Source organism: Toxotes jaculatrix, chromosome 2 (assembly GCF_017976425.1).
Source record: "Toxotes jaculatrix isolate fToxJac2 chromosome 2, fToxJac2.pri, whole genome shotgun sequence".
In the NCBI taxonomy this organism is placed as follows: domain Eukaryota; kingdom Metazoa; phylum Chordata; class Actinopteri; family Toxotidae; genus Toxotes; species Toxotes jaculatrix.
In genome coordinates this window covers 13,268,396-13,290,224 of record NC_054395.1, presented here as the reverse complement: position 1 = coordinate 13,290,224, position 21,829 = coordinate 13,268,396, and the positions used below count along the sequence as shown (strand labels likewise).

At 40.4% G+C, this 21,829-nt stretch overlaps 1 protein-coding gene across 3 annotated transcripts in view; it reads left to right on the top strand.

Moving 5' to 3' along the window:
• espn (espin) overlaps nt 1-21,829 on the top strand; it is a 41,455-nt gene that overhangs the window by 7,359 nt on the left and 12,267 nt on the right. For all 3 annotated transcript variants that reach the window (XM_041066077.1, XM_041066085.1, XM_041066069.1), the window contains 9 exons: nt 2,975-3,161; nt 3,651-3,833; nt 5,065-5,196; nt 6,633-6,888; nt 7,427-7,713; nt 12,106-12,267; nt 14,986-15,217; nt 19,973-20,118; nt 20,442-20,819. In XM_041066077.1, the coding sequence (XP_040922011.1) occupies nt 2,975-3,161; nt 3,651-3,833; nt 5,065-5,196; nt 6,633-6,888; nt 7,427-7,713; nt 12,106-12,267; nt 14,986-15,217; nt 19,973-20,118; nt 20,442-20,819 (1,963 nt within the window). The remainder of the gene's footprint in view (nt 1-2,974; nt 3,162-3,650; nt 3,834-5,064; nt 5,197-6,632; nt 6,889-7,426; nt 7,714-12,105; nt 12,268-14,985; nt 15,218-19,972; nt 20,119-20,441; nt 20,820-21,829) is intronic.

Genomic DNA, 21,829 nt, shown 5'->3' with positions numbered 1-21,829 from the left:
AAAAAGGAGAGAAGAGTTTTTCAGCCATTTTCTCAGCCATCGTCTAAATTGCCCACATTTTCTCCAGCTTTAATCTCCTTAATAACTTCTTGGTACAAGTTGGATAAAAACCTCTTTCTGTTCTCTTTTACAACAGGGGGTTTAAACTGAGGAAGTGCTATGTAGCGTGACATTTTCAGATGCTTTTGGGCAAAGGGCCTACAGTATTACAACTCCACACTTTGTAAGAGTATTGTTATCAAGTTAAGTACCTTAGATGTGCAATTTTTAAAGTGAAGGATTACACGCTCCTCTACAGGTTTCAAAACTCTCCAGGTAAACTGGCAATATTCAAAAGAATCAAGGTGAAAACAAGGCTGTTTTAGGAAGTTTTGATTATGTGTAGCTTCGGTGGGAAACATAACCTAATCCCTAGTGACACACCTAAGTGTTCTACTTATTTTGGATCACATAAAATGTCAGTATTTTGTGGTCCTCTCATTTTGAGACTCTGTTGTCAACAACTGCCTCTAAAAGAAAATATCGATGAGCAGTATAGATGTGTATCATGCAATCGATACATTTCCATGTTGGTATATGTAAAAACCTTTAACATGTCATACACAAGACACTGAGGTGACATAACTAAAGAAAGCGTATACATTTTCCCACAACAGTTTTCATTATTTAGACAGGAAAAGCCATTAAGAAGGTAATAAGCCTTTATCAGGCAAGAAGACCATTAGTGTGACATCAATTACTTTGCTAGTAATGAAGATAACCTCAGTCTTTGTCACCGTGTTCAGGGGGGGGAGGGAGGGGACGGTGTACAGACAATTACTGAGGTAAATTACTCATCGGAGCTGAACTGGAAATGTATCAAATGTCTTCTACTTCAGAGTGTTTTTTTCCTTTTAGTGACAAAGTGACGGACAAGGCAGCACCACTTGTGCCACTCGCTAGCTGTGTCGTCACACAAGGCTAACCTCTTTCTTAGCTCTTTGAAATCCACACCTGTTATCCAAAAGCACTTCTTGGAGTGGAGAGAATATTCAGGCCGCTTCACTCGGGAGAGCTGAGACAAAGGCAGTGCGTGTTTTGTTCGAATCGTATCCATCTAACCTGGAATACACTCAACTTTGTCACTCTCTAAGAGTTTGCTGTTAGGATTAATGACAATGATGTAAGCTTCCCTCCTACACAGACCCCAGAGCACAGGTGAACGTCAGCCCACTTTGGTTACAGTCATGAATAATTAACCTGTCTGCCCACTTCCTGATGACAGAATCGCATATTACTTCCCCTTCTTATTTTGAAATATTTAAGATGTGCTTGTTTTTATTTGGAACTTTTCCCTCGATCATCCAAACAGGCCTCAACTGTTTTACCTCAAAAACAACCCTGAGAAATAAACTTATCTGACTATCAATTTCTTTGGTATGCTCATAATTTCCACAGAAGATTCCCTATCTACTTTCTGACTCAGGATATTATGCATTTTAGATGTGGATCAGAACAAATCATCATCCACATGTAGTTTTAATGCGGGGTCTTTAGTTGGTAGAGTGTTGGCCTTGAGCTGCATCCTTCTGAGAGAAAGCTTGGCAGGGTCATGTTTGTGTCTATAGGATCCACCCGTCCACTTAAGCCCTGCCTCTCATTTCCCTCACCTTCTCTACTCCTCCTCCCTCACCTGCTCAGTCTGTCTTGGCCACTGGCAAACCTTTCGTTAAGCACATGGCAAGACGGGCAAAGCCAGTGGAGTGGTAATCCTCTTAGGAGACTCGTTGTTCATTTGTCAGTGTCCAAATAAAGCACGACCTTATGGGATTTAGTGCGCAAGCGCTCATTCACTCCCTGACCTCCCGCTGTGACTGAAAAGATCTGGGACAAGGAGGAAAACACGCATTGGATGAGCTTTTGCCTTGGAGGCGGGGCTAAGGGCGTTTGGAAACAAAGGGGAGCAGGATTTGGCTCAGCATCACTGCTGTCTGCTTTTAAAATAGCTGCATGTTGACATTGACAAAGGCACAAAGGCATCTTTTCCTGTCAGTTACCTGTTGCTAGATCTACGCTTTAAGAAAAAAAACTTGCATCGACGTTATTGTTTTCAAGTCATTTTCATAAAGTGTCCATCCACTGAAATGTGGCAACAACAGAAAAACGACAATTTCTTCTTCTAACTACTTGTTTGGTTGGCATGCAAATTTACCTGTGCAACAGAGTATAAAAGTGTATATTTTTGTTTTTGCTGTCAAACAACTGTAAGAGTATAAATACTTTGATGATAAAGTATGTATTGGCTGATTATGATATCTGCATCTGTTTGAGTCTTGCCTCAAACTGTCAACTTAAAATATTTTTCAACATAGAACACACACAGCACAAACTGTAATTATAAATAAGGTACATAATGGAAACTTTAGGTGTTCTGTTTCTTTTAGACAGGCTTTGTGTAGTGGTTTTGCATTCAGTTTAAACGCTACTTTGTCATTTGAAACCCAGGTTCTCCTATTAGTTTATGAGCCTTAAAAAGATTCCTGCAAACAAGCGCACACTGTTGACTACAAACTTTTACTGCTTGATTTGTTTCGGTGTCAAAAGCCTTTTTAGATAATCTACAAAAAATATATGTGGCTAGGTGCTGGGAAGAGTTTTACATTCTGGGCCTGGACATGAAACTAGTTACAGATTCACCAGTCAGTCCTGATTGTTCCAAGGTACTGCAAAGCAGAATCTAGTCACACAATTAAAATCCCAGGGAGCTGAGTGTAACATCCATTTCTGGATGTCAGCAGATGTTAAATGAGATAACACTGATCTGCTTTATTTGATGCAGACTTGTATGCACAATTAACTCTGCTTTTGTTAATGTCAAATAATTTTCTGCAGGTTTAAGTGATAAAGAGAGGATAGGCTGCAGCAAAGAACCTCCATCATAGAAATCTCGTCTCCATGAGTCTTTTATTTACCTCTCCATTTCATTTCCCTACAGCGTTGTCAACTCCCAAACTAAGAATGGTGCCACACCGCTCTACCTGGCCTGCCAGGAGGGTCATCTTGAAGTCGTCCAATACCTGGTCAAGGATTGTGGAGCAGATCCAAGCATCAGAGCCAATGATGGGATGACACCACTGCATGCTGCTGCCCAGATGGGCCACAACACCGTCATTGTTTGGCTGGTATGTTGGAATCGTGTGAGGACACTACTGGTCCAAATCTTGTAAACAAGTACAGAGAGCTTAGATTTGTTCCTAGATCCACATCCCATACTTATTGTGTTATATTTTTATTCTTTTATTTTTTTTTTAACTAAGTCTGATAAAATGTAAACAATGAACTCACAGATGTCTACGATCATGCAAATTAATGGTGGGTAATTTATTTGTTAAACTGATATTGTAATTGATGTTATGTAATGTTACATAATTGATAATCTGAGCTCTAGTCTGAGCCAACCACTTATTTTGTATCCAAAATGACTCTTCATTCACACCAAAAGAACTTTGTTTCATCATGATTTAACTCTATGATCTAAATTTTTCTGAACTGCATACATTTAAAATTTAACTTTCTACTTTCTCTGTTTCATCATTTGTTTAAAAAATGTGCAGAATTCCTACTGTTCTTAAACATGGCTGTGACCCTTATCATTATTCTCCCTCCTTTAGATGAGTTTCACAGAGATCAGCCTGACAGACAAGGATGGTGACGGGGCCACGGCCATGCACTTCGCAGCCAGTCGTGGCCATGCGAAGGTGCTCAGCTGGCTGCTGCTGCACGGCGGAGAGATCGCCACTGACAACTGGGGAGGGACCCCGCTTCACGATGCGGCAGAAAATGGTGAACTGGAGGTGTGTGTTTGCAGCTTATTTTTATTTTGTTTTACTTATGTAGTCCTCAGAGTTAGATTGGAATTAAGAGTGGCATGAAATAAAGGTGAATAAAACTGTTCCCTTTGGCATTTTTTAGTATAGACAGTGAAACAAATCACCAGAGAATGAAATGCTGTTTGATTTTCATTAAGTGATTACAATTACTTCTCAAAACTCAAATAATACAGTAGAAATGTTATGAAGCAGCATGTTAATATTGGAATATTAAGACTTTCCACAGATATTATTTTGTGTTTGATAGGTAAATCTTTAATTGGACAGTGGAGTGACACTGTTTATTACTTTTACTATTTTAAGAATATTATATTCATTGCTCTGTGGGATTGCTTTGACACTTGGTGCTCACATATCCATAATGGGTTTCACACATAACCATCTGTTTTGAATGAAAGTCCTCTAGCTTATGGTTTTGCCTCCACTCCAACCTAATACTTTGACTAATGTTTTGTTGTATCCAAGTCTAGTCAGTTAGCTGTTTGAGCATAATGTATTACATGCAGAGGAAATTACATTTTTGTGTAAGAAGCATCTGGTAGTGACCCTTACAAGCTGCTGGCTGAAGGCTTTGACTGGAGAGAACATTTTAAGAAGCTAACGGAAACACAAGTCAGTGTGGGAACACTAAGGTTGCTCAGTCTGATAACAATAGGATTAATGTGGTTTCCACCTGCCAGTTGACACGAAGGTTTCTAAACAGACGCTTTAAACCAATTCCAAGTTTCTTCTGATTACCAAATAGCCCTGCTTTGTGTTACAAAAGATGTTTCATCCATCATTTAAAAGCCATGGAAGTAAAGTGTAACAATCATATATTCTTATATATTCTTAATCTTCTTTAGGAAGGAAATATTTAGTTGCCTGTTACCTATTATAGTAATTTATGAGTAAGAAACGGGTAATATGTTTCATCCTTCTATGGTCAGGGTGTGATGACTAATAAACTAAAATGTAGTAAGAAACAGGGATGCCCATTTGCCCCGTTAATGTGCATACTATATAACCCGAACATCCATCATTTTGGTTACTTAGAAAGAATATATTTACATTTAGAATCATGGTATTATCAGTATAAATTTATGATAAGAACATTTTTATGCATGGCAGTCACTTTCACTGTCAGTGTAACCTTCTCCATCTTCCTCCTGTCTTCTATCACTTTTTCTGTCTCCTTTGTCACATCACTCTTTAGTGCTGTCAGATCCTTGTGGTCAATGGTGTGGACCTGGGCATCAGGGACCAGGACAGCTTCACGGCAGCCGACCTGGCCGAATACAATGGCCACTCCCAGTGTGCCAAGTATTTGCGCACTGTGGAGAACATGGTAAGAGACAGCGACTCTCAACACGTTTCTACACTGCATCCTGACCTCTAACCTCCCTGTGAACGGGGTCAAACTGAGGGGGAATATGTGAGTGAGAATCACTCGCAGTGAGAATCACAGCATTTTATCTGCACAAACCTCTAAAGTTTAATCTGTCTATTCAAGGAAGTTGTACATTTAGCCTAAGTACACACTTTAACAAAAAACTAATTTCAGCACGACCAGCTTCGGGGTGGGGACCCCTAATGGGGACCAAGACAAATTGGAGGGGTTGCATGATTAAGGGATAAGAAAGAAAACTAGGTAATTTTTTTTTTTTTTTTAAAGCTTTTCTCAAATTTTTATAGTTTTTGTCAAAACCTTGCCTCATTGTAAGGGGTCACAAGCCAAGAAGTTTGTGAACCCCTGCTTTAGGTATCACAATATTTGTCTGCTGAATGATCGGACACTGGGTAATTTCTCATTAAAGGTGGGGGACATGTCTTACCAATGTGTTTTTTGCACTTTCTTACAATAATTGGTCCTGTGGGAGCTCAACTCTTACATGTCAAAACAGGAGAACATACACTATTTGTTCTAGACAGAGAGCACTTGTACAGCATGTGAAATGTTGCTTTGTTCTTTCAATACCACCTCAGTAACCAGACTCCACTTCATGTTACTCTGGATGAAATTATGAGTTATCATATCTGCTATAGTGCCTACATTTCATGACCAAACTGTAGTTCATAATCTGCATGGTATTAGTAAAAGTTTGTTTCAATAATTCTAATGCTAACATGGTTTCTGTCCCTGAACAAAAACAACACAACCTTGAAAAACACAAGTGTATGCACTCTGCAGCCACAAAATAGCTGTCGCTGAGCCAACATGTCCCTTGACTGACATCAGTTTTTCTCAGCTAATTACTACAGCTATTAACACTTGACATTCAGGGGACTCCATAACTTCAACCCACTCAAATCCCCAAGTGGCCAGAGGAATAATAACTCCTCCACACTGAACTCTCTCTGGTGTGCAGGAAACATGCACCCCACCCCCCCTCGTATTCATCCCATAAGGGACACTGTCTCCTGCGCTGTGGGAAAAGCAGAGGGCCCCAGAGCCTTTCTGATCAGCTGTGAGATGTTTCATTAGTGTGAAGTAATTAAATTCATAATGCTGTTCTCCCCATGTAACCCATCAGGGACTGAGGGGTGGTGGGATGGGAAATTATGAATGAAAAAGTGATCCATCTTTTATAATGACGCTGTATCCATTTGCAACTAAAATTAAAAGAACAAGACAGGTTTTAATAATGAGTCATTAATTAAGAATTAATGACTAGATTAATGGTTTTATTGTATTTACTTTGGTGGAAATCATGTCCACATGTTGCACAGTTAAACATAATAGATATAATGGCACTTGTATTCATGAGCTGCATCCTCTGACAGAGTGTTGAGCACCGTGTTTTGTCCCGGGACCCCTCAACGGACCTCGAGTACAAGCAGCCGGACTCGGGCCTATCGTCCCCAAACACCACCATGCCCCCCGCCAGCCAGGTGGCCCACTTTGACATCAGTTCACCATCCAGCTCCCTGTCCAACTATGACTCAGCCAACTCCAGCCAGTCCAGCACTGGGGAGAAGAGGAGCAGCTTAACAACGTCACGAGGCCCACCTGCCCAGCTGAACACAGTTGCACATGCAGGTGTGAAACTTTTTACACTTTAGAGCTTTGTTTTCTAATGTGAGCACTAACAAGGTTTCTAAATTTAAATATCAAAGCTTGATAAGCTCAACAGTCAAACAGATTATTGCTCGGCTCATAATCACAATGTCTGCTGAAACAAGCTTTGCTGTTTTCATTTTGCCATTAATCCTTGACTGTTTCTTTTACATGCCAAGTAAAGCATCTCAGCAATGGTGGAAGCCTCAGCTATTTACTTAAGTAGAACTAGCAAGACGCAGCAGTCTGCTTCCTGTTTTTCCAGGTCACAGGTGCATTACATACTGTTGCTGCACCCTAGTGGTCTGTATGCACAAATTTTGTTATGGATGGAGAGGTGGAGTATCAGAGTAACTCATTTTGAACAATGTATTAAGAGAATTGAATGAAGTAAATATAAAAAAAATCACTTAATGCTTTGTTTTGTTATCTTAAATCAGCAGTTCACCCTGTTTGGTCACCGTGTCAGTAAGCTAGGTCTACATTAAACATGCGTTCATGAACCATGTCCTTGTCACAGGTGCATCAGAGTCGGCCATTTCAGACATGCAGGCGTACATGGACATGCTAAACCCAGACATTGGCTCTGACATGCCCAAGAAGAATGACATACCGGCTGATGTCACCTCCAAGCCGCCGCCACCACCACCAACTTATCCACCCCCACCTCCCCCACAGTGTCCTCCGGTACCCCCACCACCCCCGAGCTACCCAGCACCACAGCCCCCTCAGGAGCCAACATCAGCAGAGTTCCTGAAGGTGAAAAGCAACTTGCGGCACGTGGAGTGCAACACCCGCAAGAGGGAGGTAAGGTGGTGGTGAGCTCCCAACATGATCTCAAAAGATGAATCTGTTTATAAACTGAGCATCAGAGCTGTGCAAAGATTCCCTCTTCTAGACGGAAGTTACTTAAGAATTCCCTCAGTTACATTTTTTTCATGGTGACTGTTGTTGCTGCTCGTCCATGACATTGTAATAATTCCTAGTGTCTTATATTGGATGATGCATGTACCAATATATTATGTGCAGTAGGTTTAAGTAATTGTAAATCAGATATGAACACATTGGTTTATTGCTATTATAGATATCACAAGTTTTGACATCATGAGTGATATGGAACAACCCTCAACAAGCAGAAGGACCAGGGTGTTTGGGATAAATTGGCCATTAACTGCCATTTTCCCTTGTGTCTAATCAGTTGGGCTGTTGGCTCTTGTGTAACAGTGCTCCTAGTCTGGATGTCCACAATGATGTTATTGTGTTAGCATGGTTAAACGAGGCTAACGAAGATGCTCATTACCGTGACAGGCCTCCGGGTTGACACACACTATGGTTGTTGTGATGTGTGTGAGCTTAATTCTAGTAATTAATCTGGCCACAGATCACTCAAAAGTGTGTTTGAAGAGCTGACAAGGAGGAGCAATTAAAACTGAGAACAACAATAGTTTCAGCGCTGCTTCCGATGCTGCTGTAAAGCCCATTAAAACTGGATGCAAAGTTGTATTTTTAATTTAATTGTTGAGATGTTCAGAAAGCAATGTAATTATGACAAAGATAACCAATCAGAGGGATCACTTTCACTTCATGAAGAATTTATTTCCTGATTGTTTTAGTCTTTTCTGCAAATATAACAGAAGAAAAATATATATTTTTGCAATGTTTTCATTTTGCTTGGAAATTGTCAAATGGCACATACCCAAGTTAAAGGTTGCCAGTGCTGCACTGTTTCATCTAAAAGCAAAAGTATGGTAAAAAAAAAAAAAAAAAAAGTTAGTGAACTGCAGAACCAGCTGATTTGCAGGAGAAATAAACTATTCAGACAGAAAGATAGAGGCTCTATGTATGTATCTGCTATGCAAAGTTTCTTTTGGCTGTTATAAAGTCCACAGGTAGCGAAAGTGCCCTGTCTCCAGGGTGAGCTCTATATCTTTGCGTGAACACACATGCGCAATCAGCCATGTGGGGGAGAGTTTTTAATTAGTGCCGCCCCCTCTCCTCTCTCTACCCAGGTAACCAGCCCGGGGCGCGCCCTCATTAACAATTTAACAAAAGGAACACATGTACACATGCGTGCACACACACACAAACACACAATTAAGATCAGCATGTACCATATACATTGGGAAAAACAAGCTACCTTGGGTGCCATGGTGACAGGAAACAGAAACCCCATCCAGAGATAGAGCAGATCAGATGGACCAATCTCACAACCTGTAGACACATTACAGCTTGGTGTGTGGAAAATTTACCAACAAATTCTTACTGACTCACTAAAAAGCAATGCAGGAAACTGGTTGAATGCAGTTTTAGGTGAAGGACGTTTCAGGTTTTTTCTTTTTTTCCCATCAACGTACAGGCTTTCGCAGTAGCTGCTTCTCTTGCCTCATTTGTATGGATTTGCTTTGACTGAAGTCAAATGTTTCGTGTGAACCAGCCAAGCAAATGGCTGCTTTGTCACACTTTTTTTAATTTTTTTTTTTTTTACTTTTTACATCTCCTGCAGTCCCTGCTGAAAACCTGGACTACGATTATTGTATTTTCCACCATTTTTTGCTGCTACACTGGGGCACCAAACTCTAGAATATTCTAATAATCCTAAAGCTTGAAAGATTTGAGGGAAGCCGGCCATTGGTGAGGGCAGCACCAGGGAACTTTGCGTTTTGCATAAGAGGCACTGGGCAGGGTTGGGGAGTGGTTGGTCTGTGGGCTGGTGGTGACATCATTGTCACTCCTGTGGACAGCCCGATAGGTTACTGATGAGGCCTGTGGGTAAAGTGAGAGGGCAGGTAGAGTGACAGGCGTAGCGCTGAGTGGAGAGGTGGCGACGCTCTGGATCTGGTGACAGCTACTCTCTGTGCTTTGCTTTGTGGATAAGGCTCTGTTCAGACTGGAGGAGAGCTACAAGGGAGGAATTGTTACACTGAGGTAAGGTGTTAAAGAGGAATAAAAGAAAGCTTTGTTTTTATTAGTGGCAAAAGTGATGCAGATGCAGCAAACATATTCCAAGTTGCTTTGCATATTTTGGCTAATCTCCAGGTTCTGGAGTTCTGGTTGAGCTGCTATATGGTTGGACAATGAACGTGTAGCACCTGCTGTCATGTTTTAATTGTGCATTTTCCTTTGCCTTTCTATTCTAAATCGGTTGTTGGGAAGTATGTATGTACGTGTTTATTCATTTTAAAATTACACAAACAGCCTATCCGTGTATGACATTTTGTAATCTGAGGCTTTTGCGAAACCACATGCAAATGTTACTGAACCACGTCAAACGGCAACCACTCTAATCAACCTTTCATGATGCATACAAAAACATTAGACTGTAAAAGCAAATATGTAACAATGACTTTATGCTGACAGACAGATCCATATAATGGGAAGAAAGGCCATCTGTGTGTGTGTGTGTGTGCATGCATGCATGTCTGTGCGTGTGTCCGTGTTAGTTCGTGGGGGATGGGAAGGTGCAGCTAAAATGCTTTGTACATTTGCTATTGTTGGCCCACCTCCCTGGGGGATGACAATAAAACCATCTGTAGCACTCCCCTGATCACATTACCCTCCCACCTGATGAGTGCTCAGGGACCATTTCTTTGACAGCAGACATGAGTCAACAAAGCTAAACAAGCTTATAAGAAGTCAGAACATGACACCACAAAGGAGGAGAGGTCAGGGGTCAGCTGTCGATTATTTCCACTTACGTTAGCATCAGACATCTGTTTAACGTCTGGGGGCTCAGGATTTCATAAGAAGTCATGGCATCAGTAAGCAGCAAAATGTATATGAACTCAAGTCAGATTTGAAATGGCGAAGTAACTTTACATGACGATTAAGGTATGATTGTAGTTGACAACATTGAAGGTTAATTTTTGAAAAAATATACCATAAATATTTATATTACTTTTTCACAATTACTCACTACTTTCACTCACAGGGAAAAAAAAACTGTAGGAAAAAATTAAATGCAAAGTTTATTTGGCAGAGTACTGAATGCAAATGCAAGGCTTTTTGCATTAGGAAAATGTATCCCCAGACTGACTACATGGAGCACATTTGTCATAACGACTGCTCCAAATGTAAGGTGAACTTATTCCCTGTTGATGTCAGATTACTTTGAAATATGTACAGTGTGGCCCATATATATTCTAACAGCAGCATACAAGGAGTCTGATATCCTGCCTTTACAGCTCCAGGCTGAGATGGATGTCAGAGCCGAAAGCGAGAGTGCTCAAATAAAAGGGTTAAGTTAGTAACCTCTGACCCTACTCTGTGGACAGGGGGGTCTCTCTTACATTGGACCCAAAGCTGCATGATAACTCATGTTCTGTGGCCCTCTTGTCTTAACATGAAACATTAATGCTAATGTTTCAGGTGAAATGAATTAAAGCCTTGTTCTGCCATTCAAATAAAGCCGCTTTGGTCACATGAGAGAGCTAATCTGGCAACAAAACCAGTGTGTTCACACCAAGATTTAGCCTTATAAATCCAGTGAACCACAGAGTATTTCTGAAATATGATTGTGCTATTTTGTCTGCCAAATATGTATGTTGACAAATATAATTTTAGCATCATAATTTATCACTTCCACTTTCTTTGACTCTTTTTTCCTTGAACACAAGATAATATGGATACAAACAATTGTATATTATTGTACGAAATGTAAATAATTCATGTTTTGCATATTGAACTCCCATTTCTTGTGAGGAAAGGAAATTTACTACCATGTAATCGTAGCCAGTTTCACTTTGGGCTGTAAATTATGATTATTTTCATTTATGATTAACCTGCCAATTGATTGTTTTTCTCTATAAAACACCAGCAAACAGTGAAAGGGTGACGTCTCCAAATTGCTAATTTTGTCCGACAATGTAAAAACAAAAGTTATTCAGGTTTCTATCAATGAAGGCAAATGATTGCCATAAATCCTCACATTTAAGAAGAGGGAACCAGGGAATGTTTTGGTCAATCAAACATCAAAACAGTTGACAATTTATTTTGATCAGCTAATTGATTGATTAAATGGTCATTTCAGCTCTAGTTCCACTTAACCATTCTAAGGAGCTAAAAACAAAAACAAAAAAAAACAAAACATGTTTCTAGCACAAAACTCTATCCAGTTTTATTTACAGTTTCTGGGGTAATTCATCAAAAAAAATTGTAAAGACTAAAGTTTGAAAAACATAATTATTATCTTTATCTCTTAAGCAACTGACTACTGGAGAAAACCACGAGAAATTGCGGCGTGTGGATTCAAACAGGAAGTCGAGAAGCTTCAGCAAGCAGCCCAGCACTGGGGACTACTATAAGACCCTGGGCAGCGACACAGCCGAGCCCCGTGGGAACAAAGGCATGGCGCCCAACGAGGAGGTAAGACAGATCTCTGCATTAATATATTCAGTGTTGTGGCAACATCACACATCATCTGGTTCATTAAAGTATATGGATATATAATATGTTCAATAAGTGTGTTATATTATAAGGTCTCTGCCATCTTGTGCTTGCCAGATATTGATACATCATGACTTTTTAGCCTTTAAGAGGGCATTTGCTAAAACAATTTATTCATGTGCATTATAAAAAAAAACATGGTGATATGTAACATCATGTTTACAGTCATCCCAGACATCCACTGGGAAATAATCTCTCAAAACTAGGTCACCTCACAAACTTAACTAATGTCCTTTTAAAGTGGTGCAGCTTTGTTCATAACAGCAGCTGATTACAGACAACGATTGAGATTATGAAGGGTTTTTTTTTTGGGGGGGGGGGGTGTTTAATGACTAAATTGTAAGATCAACTATAACATATATGGCTATGTAATGTACCAATATATTACATACTAAAGCGTTTGTTAAATTGCAAAACAATAGTGTATGGTCTGCAATTATAATGGTTACAGGTATAGGGTTTGTAAAGGGTTAATATCTTGCACCCTTGCACTCTTTGGGATTGTGTGGGCATCTCAGCTCCTTATAAGGTCCTTTTCAGGATAAGGGTTTGTCGGGTGATGATGCATTGGCATTAGGTTACCACTGTGACTGCACTATTTGCCTGTACGTTGCGCCTTTCAGCATGTTCCTCTTGAGCTTTTGTTTGCCACCTGATGCAAACTGCCCCCTCATTTCCATTGCCTCTTGAGTCTCCACCCCGTTGTGCAAACTGTTCAAGAACGTACAATAGAACAAACTTGGGACAATCCCAGACATGAGAGCACTTAGCAGTTTAAAAAAAAAAGGAGAATATCCCTAAACTTTGTATTTTTCTATGGCCAAAGATCTGTTGTATGCATTAGCATATATTAGTTGCAAGGAGGTTAAGCTACAAACAAATCTGTGAGATCGCATTAAACATATATAAATGTGAAATGTGTGAAAAGATGAATTTATTATTACATTCATAATGTTACATTCACATTTTCTCACTGTGATTTTCTGATAAGTATAAATGCTGCAACCAACTACATTTCTTTTCAGTCAAATTCGGCAATAAAAGCTCACAAATATAAAATGCATTGCACTATTATTTTGATGATGAAATGATATTGAATTGTAAACATTTACAGAACAGAGCACTGGCCATCACCCAATTCAAACATCAAGCCTCTAAACACTGCTCTGACGCGGGCCTCCTGAGATGAAATTTTCTTGAAGACTTTTGCACCACATGAAATAAAATGTTTGTTTTGTATGAAATGCCTAGTGTTTTACTGAAGTTTGATGTTTGATTTTGGTATTTCAGTTACTGAGGCTGGGTAGGCTGTAAGAATAGCATATTTCTCAAACTTTGGGTTGACATCACTCAGAGCTGTCATTGGTTGCTGTTAATCTATTGTGCAACACGCTAGAATAAATTTTCTTGTGAAAGTTTGTATAAGGTGCTAGATTACAAGTCAAAGTAAATTTATTTTTTTATGTGCCGCAATAATATTCATCAACAAAAATATCTGTCTGTAATTGCATGTTTCCCAGGATCATTGGTTAAAACACATTTGCTGTCACATGCCTACACAGGCAGCTGAATGAAGAGAGTCTTTTAGACTCTCATCAGTGTCCCAGGAGATTATATTCTCATGAGTATCAGGGGTGGGGTAATACGGGGTATAATCCACATTTAGCCAATTAAGGCCACAGTGGGGCCCCTCCTGGTCTCAGAGACACCCTAGCAGATGGGCCGGCTAATCAACAGAAGCAACGGCACGTGCTGCCAAGACCCATCTGGACATGGACCTCGCCCCAACCCTCTGGGGGGGTTTGAAAAGTAAAGGGGGCAACAATGACGAGCACACGTCTGAAGAATAAAGGAGGGGCGGGGTCGAGTTAAATGTCACGGTCCATTAACTTGCATCCAGCAGAGTTATGGCACGCTTTCAGAGCGTGTCAGACGCGTGTGTGCTGAGGGAGTGCAGGGTGTCGGGGTTAAAGCACTATCACTTGCAGTGACAGATGGTTTCTTTCCACTTGTTTTCCCTCAGTGTTTCCCCCCAAGAGATTAGGCTATATTAGCGCTGTTAGTAGCAATAGGGTGTTATGTCTTTATGAGTTGATTAAAGATGGCAGGAAGCAGAGGGAAGGCACCTCTATTTGAGCTGCATACATCTGTCGCTGTCGACAGTCTGTGTGCAAGAATTTAATGCTTGCTCAGCCCAGCAGGAGTTTAACTGGCATGCCAACGCAAGGGCAGGGAAAACAAATTCACTGTCACGGTTGATTTATTAATTGTTTTCAGGTAATAAATAAAAACATTACTTTTTATTTATCATTCTGAAGAAGTGATATTTTAAATGATTACCTTTTTTTTTTACATGCTTTAACAATGTAAAAGCTGGCAAATGGAACGCAAAAATCACTTAGTGTAGAGGGGAAAAAAAAAAAGATTTGAGATTTTGATGATCAACTTTTAAGTGGTGTTTAAAATTAAGTGGACAGCATCACTACATGGCCCACCTGTCTCAGCCCTGTAATCAGTGACCAAATATTTGCTAATAGAGTGACAACAATGTGGTTGATATGAGATACCCCACATGGGTAACTACAACAAGTTAATGGGTATAAAATATAACTAATGCCCCTCCTCTTCTCTGACCAGGGCTCCGTGCTACTGGAGGAGCCTAACGACAGCCCCGCCCACAGCTCTGAGAATGGCACCACAGAGGAATCAGTCCCGCCTCCACCTCCACCACCTCCGCCCCCTCTTCCCCCAAGCAACCCGACGCCAACACCCCCTCCACCTCCTCCGTTGCCCCCGGAGACGCAAACCACCCAGAATAATGCCAGTACCACCTCCACCAACAAGCGACGCCCATCTTCCTCATCAGGAAGTGAGTGGTCCTTATATTTTTTTTCCCCTACTTTCTCCATTCTTTACATTTTTTTTCCTTTGTTCTCTTTATTTCCCACTTTATTTTCTGGAATTAAATGTCTATTCAGCATTATTTAACCAAAAAAAAGCAACACATTCATGCACATTTTTTCTGATGTTTTGCTTTCACAACGTTATTGTGCAATTATTCCTAGACAGCAGAGTCACATTGTTATGGGCAGTGTAATCTCACTGGGTATGGATGAGCTAAGTCAGACTCCAGCATCCTAAATAACTGATTATAAATTAATGATGTTGGGCTACAATTACCCTGAGAACTGGTTTAGTGTTCAGCCATTTCCTTAAGTGCCCCGTTGCCCTGGATGCTGGTGTCCGACAGTGTACATGTTGTTCTACTTACAGGGAAATGTTAACTGTGTAATGTTGTGAGTTTTTTAAGTGGTAAAAATGAACTGTCCAAGGTTCTCATGAATCTTGGAAAATGACTCCAAGGCTTTAAAACTCAAAGACTCAAACTACACATTTGAGCCCTAGAATTTCATCCAACAAGCTTTGAGATTTGAGAAGTTCTTAAATTTGAGTACACCTAATAAAATGTGTGATCCTTGCTCAAGTTATCAGTACAGTATCATTTAGTTTCACCATTCCCTACCTATGTACCTCTAAGGACTTTAAAGAAAAATGCCTGCCCCAATCTAACTAATAAGTAATCAACCACAAAATAAAGTAACAAATAATATAGCAAATACAACTGAAAGCAAATTAAGCTAACACACTACCATATGAAAGAAACATAAGAAATCTACATTACTTAGTCCAGCCAGTTAAGCGCTGATAACTTTTGAACCGAGGAAAGAAAAACTTCCCAGACTAATCTTTCTCTGTTACTAAAAAACAAAAAAAACTTTTTATCAGGTTAAAGACAACTGGCCACGCAACTAGTACTCAGACATCAAACAACAGTAACATACAGAGAGATAAGAGCTGAAATATGCATATTTGTCTCTGGTAATAATTATTATACTAATGTTCTATTCTGCTAATATTTCCAAGTCCTTTTCTCCCCATTAACCTTTTAATATACATGTCTGTTTACATGTTCCTTCTTTCACCTGCTCCATTTCCTCCTGTTTCTCTCTTTTGTTTGATTTGTGTGTGTGTGTGTGTGTTTTGTTTTTTTTTATTATTATTCTTTTCGCCTGCCATGGTCTGTCCTCACTGCTGCTCCGTCAAGCTGGGGATAGCTCTGCCTCTCAAGCAGAGGGAGGGGCACTAAGACAGATGAAGAGTAAGTACTGACTGTGAACCAGTCTTTCAGCTAAATCAGTTCACTCCGTTACACATCACATTTATGGTTGACAATAGGCTTTCACACTTTCCTAATAAAGATTTTAAAATGATCTGTCTTTTCATAGAAATATTTTGACTCTTGCTGATTTATATCAAACAACAGTGATTCAACCGGTGTATCCACTTTATTAGTTTTAAAAGAAATATTTCACAGGAGGTTGAGTGTTTTTACTTCCAATAGGAGAAAAAAGGCCTTTGTTCAAAAATAAATAGTGTGTTGTGTGTTGACAGCCTGATGTCCACCATGACTAGGCAGACAAAAAAAGCAAAACCCACAGAACATTTCCTGTGCAAATTCAGTGCAGAATTTCTGGTGATAAGATTATTCGTCATGGACCAGGCATTCGAGTCAAAAGCAAAGTCATAAACAGCAACATAAGTTAAGCTGTTAACTGTTAAATCCTTCACTTAGGCACCTTTTTACAATCTATGTATTTTATGTTGGCGCTTTGTTTGCCAAATATCCAATTGTCTCATCTATTTATGCTCCACCTGCTGCCTAATGGCAGGATAGCAATAAAACACTTAAAGAGTAGTGTATGTTCACTAATGGCATGATTTGTGCTACAGCGTTAATCAGGCAATAAACAGGCTGTTGGGTGGTCATAAAATTGAAAAACCACCAGCTGAGAACAACACATCTGAGAGCTCAAGATGAATTTACAGCTCAGACATTGAGACAATGGCAACAAAACAGTTGGCTGAGTGAAAATGCCGCTGCAACACTGGAAATGGTTATTAGTTCTCTATTGTTTTCTATTGATCAACAGAGGCAACAGAATTGTGCTTTTTATATTGTACAGGACACGTCTATCATGTGCTCTCTAATGATATGTTTTGTTCTATAGCATTAACTGGGTAATAAACAGGCAGCTAGGTAGTTATAAAATTAAAAGCCACCAACACATCTGAGAGCACAAGATGGGTTTACAGCTCAGACCCTCATTGAGACAACGGCAAGACACCAGGTGGCTGATATAAAACACTGCTGCAACACTGTCAACAGTTAGGAGTTCCCTATTGATTTGCACTGATTAACAGGATAGAGAGGATCCTACTTTTATACAACAAGACATTTACAGTACACACCTCCGTCTGATGTGCTGTCAACAGATCCAGCAGCCTGACCACTCTTAAAGTTCTAACCCAGAGCAGAAAACTGTCCATCATGAGGAGCTATTTGTCAAATGTTCCCTACCTGTCACAGCTCCACCCTCCTTTTCACTCTCTCTGGCAGACCTGCTGAGTCCACACCCCTAGCCTAAACAGAATTTAACCAACATACATACATAACCTTTGACTCCGAAAAACACTCAAACACAAAGGTGTATTCAAACAGGTATAAGCGCACCAACTTCTCAAACACATCTGACTGTGGATAATCAACTGTTCAGGGGTTATACAGTGAAGATTTGTGAGGGGTAAAATGGGTGAAGGTAGGCTTTTTATATTGCCAAAATTTGAAACTGTACTGTCTTATGTGACTGATCCGGTTACATTTTAACTAAGAATATTTTTACAAGAATTTGTTTTTAGAAGAGCATTGGCTGCCCTCACTGCATCCGGCAAAGAAGATTTACTGAACAATATAATCTGTTCAACAAAAAGTTAAAGAGCTGTCACATGTTGTGGTGAAAGTGTGTCAGGGTTCAACTGTTTTTTGCTTTTATCCACAAACATTTTACAGGCAACAGTTGTGTGTGTGTATAAGCGAGCATTGTATAAGGCTTGTGTATGGATGTCGGTCACTAGTCTCTCTCTCTCTCTGTAATCCAGTGAATGTGGGGTGAGACTGTATGCCTGTCATGAATGCGTGTATGAGTGAAATGTGTGTCAGAGTTGTTGCGGAGACGATTGGTCCAGTAGGGTGGACTAACGAGCTGGGGATTGAAGGGTGACTCTGCGTGTGTGTTTGCGCATGTGTGTGTGCACACGCCTGTCCATATCCATGTGTGCTCGTGCGCATGTGTGTGTTAATTCCTGGCCGGCTTGCCAATGGCTCATTGTCACTTCCAGTTACTGGTGATTCCTTTAGATTTCCCCCAACTGTGATGATGGGTCTTTAATAGAAAGCTGCTCTCTCCTCCCCAAGAGAGACAGCGAAAGGGAGAGCAAGGGAGAGTGAGGAGGGGTGGCAGGCTAGCGAAGCTCTGTGTCGAGCTAGACCCCATTGTGGTCACCTCAACTGGGAACATTTTTACGGGAGGACTGTTTTTCCATTCCTCAAGTAGAAAATGAGTGATCAATGAGGGACTGAGGAAATTCAACTCATTGGAGGTTTACATTCACTAAAACAGGTGAGGTAGCTGTTGGCTCTTGGTGTATTTGGGTCACAATATTTGAAATTTAAATGTAAAATAAGTGTGTAGCTGCTATAAAAGTTAGTTGTGCACTGCATTATTTCATTATAGCATGTCACAGTTCAATTTTACAGTGCGTCTTAAGTTTGTTGTATATATAATGCTAATAGCTACATTGTCATTGTTACATATTTTAGCACTTTTCCCACTGCTTGAATATTCGTGTTATATGGTTCATCATGTATTAATGTCACCATTTTGAAATGTTTATGTTCTGAAAAACATTTATGGATAAATCAGCAAGTCAAAACGTGGCCACACATGTAAGCACTACTTTACCTTCATTTCAGATTTCTTTAATTTTCTGTCCTGTGAAAACAAAGTTCCTCTGTAGTGGCATTACTAACAGAGACCATAGTTGAAATCTGCCTGAATTCGCTGCATTGTTCACTATAAGCAGATTAGGGTCCATAGAAGCTGAATGTACACATTTTTACCATCAACCTACTTCTTAAAAAGATGAAAGTTCAGCTTAGCTGTGTATATTAACATAGGGTGACACTGAAAGAGATTGTGTGCCACCTTTCTTTGGATTCACTGTAGTGAAATAATTTTGAATTGCTCCTCCCCATCTTATCATGGGTCACTGCAACTATGGGCTGATGCAACAGCTGCCTAATGTGCCAAATTCTCACTGCTTCATTTGCAGTGACTTTGAAATGTGTTCACTGAAGTTTGGTAGCTGGGAGATCATTTGATTAACACAAATACTGTAATCATTCCAGAAAGACATGTCTTAAGCAAACCCTGAACACAAAGAGGTGCAGTATGTGAAAGTAAACAAATCTAAAAAGAAACGTATGAAGCTTATCCATGAGAGACAGTAGCTCAGTACAGCATAATGACCTCCCATCACTGTTCAACCTGCTCCAGGTCAGCATTGTTACCTGCCTGATCGGATGAAATATTTAACACTGAAATGCCACCCAACCCCTCTGTCACTCCCTCTGCTTCAGTGCATCTCTCTCACTCTCTGTTTCTCTTTCCCTCCATTCTGTCTTTCAACCTGGTTTCACTTTTCTGCTCCATCCTTTTGTCTGCAGGCACAAAATCTTTCAACATGATGTCCCCCACTGGTGACAACTCGGAGCTGCTGGCAGAGATCAAAGCAGGAAAGAGCCTCAAGCCCACACCTCACAGTAAAGGCTACACCACCGTCTTTTCCAACAGTGGACCCACAGGCAACAATGTAGGTTCACAGCCGTCCTCCATTACTGACGATACATTTATGTTGCAATCACTGACAAATACAGAATTGCTAATTTAAGAAATTTAGCCATTGCTTTTGCCATTACTTGTGGATTTGTCACTCTGTCTCCATTTTAAATCAAGTACCTGTAAATGCAAACATGCTGGCTTAAATGAATTGGCAAAAAAAGATAGAAATTAAGGAAAATGATCTGAAACCATGACATTAAATTTCCATTAGGATGCTTAATTATGCCTTCTAGCAATGTCCATCTAAGCATGTAGTTAAGAGAGGGGTCTATCTGTGTCTTTATTTTCTTCCAGGGAAACACCCCATCTCCACCAGAGACCCGCACATCTAGCCCACCAGCCAAGGCACCATCACCTCCACCTTCCAATACGTCTGTCACCTCCCCACCCATCACCCCAAGTCCCAGCCCCAGTCCCACCGGCTCTGGATCCGCCAGAACCATGTCGACCTCTGCGAGCTACGAGCAACTGCCCTCCAACTCTGTGATCAATGGGAACAGTGGTAGCAGCATGGCAGGAGCAGAGTCGGGACGCAAGAGTAGCCTTGCGGACGTGGAGGCGCTAGTTCCCACTCATGATGAACAGGGAAAAGCAATACCTGAGTGGAAGAGGCAGGTGATGGTGCGAAAGCTTCAGGCCAAGATGCAAGAGGAGGAGGAGCACAAGCGCAAGGTAGGCATGATGTTGGCAGGCTGTACATAGGTCTGGAAGTTAAGTTAGGTCCTAGCTATCCCCATTTGTGGTCCAGTAAATTTAAAACGCTCTGTGAACTTGATATATGGCTTGAGTTTCAGATAATTAACACCACAAAGGGGATAACTGGAGCTCAAATTTGAATTTGTGGATTTTTATGATTTTGAAAGAAGTTTGTGTGAATGTGTTTTTGGTATTTATGCATGGCACACGCATTGCTCTCTCTTTTTGACTTGTCAGTTAAACGGTTGAGGGTGAAGTCAAGACTACAGGTTCACAAGTTCATTTGGCATGTATGAACGACATGACAGCTTAAGGAGAATGATTCTGTGTTGTCAAATGAGCTGCAAATTAGGATTTATTAGCATTTTTGCAGTTTAATTGCCGTCACATGTCTCACTCTCATCCTCAAAACAAATGCCAAAGTTATTCACAAGGCTTTCGGTCAGCACACTCAATTCTGAACTGCAGTCTTATACTCTTAAATGATCCAGCAGATAGAAATGTCTCTCCGGTGTCCTGATGCTGGAATGTAGTGTTTTGTTTATTGTTGAGCTGCATCATTACAAAGTCTAACTGGCTGTTGGGCCTAAAAGTATTAAACTAAGATGAACATAAAGAATTTATTGATGTATTTCCCCCTGTAAATAACACATCGTAAGAAAACTTGTCAGTAATTGCATGAAATGGCACTGGACCTACCATGTGCTCACTATTTTAGTTACTACTGTGTTTCTTTAGGCATCTCTATGCATGTTTTTTTTTTCATATTTATAAAATTCATAGTCTTTGTCAACAACAACAGGCTTTTTGGAGTGCAGTGAACTGAAAACTTGGCTACAGTGCCCATCACAGCATTAACACACTTGACTAACAGATTCACAGTGTGGGCTGGTTTTTGATGGAGTTTGCGGCTTCAAGTTGTTACATGCTGATTCAGTGGTGTGATGCCGGGCCCATTCACACTACAAGTCAACCAGTACCAATAA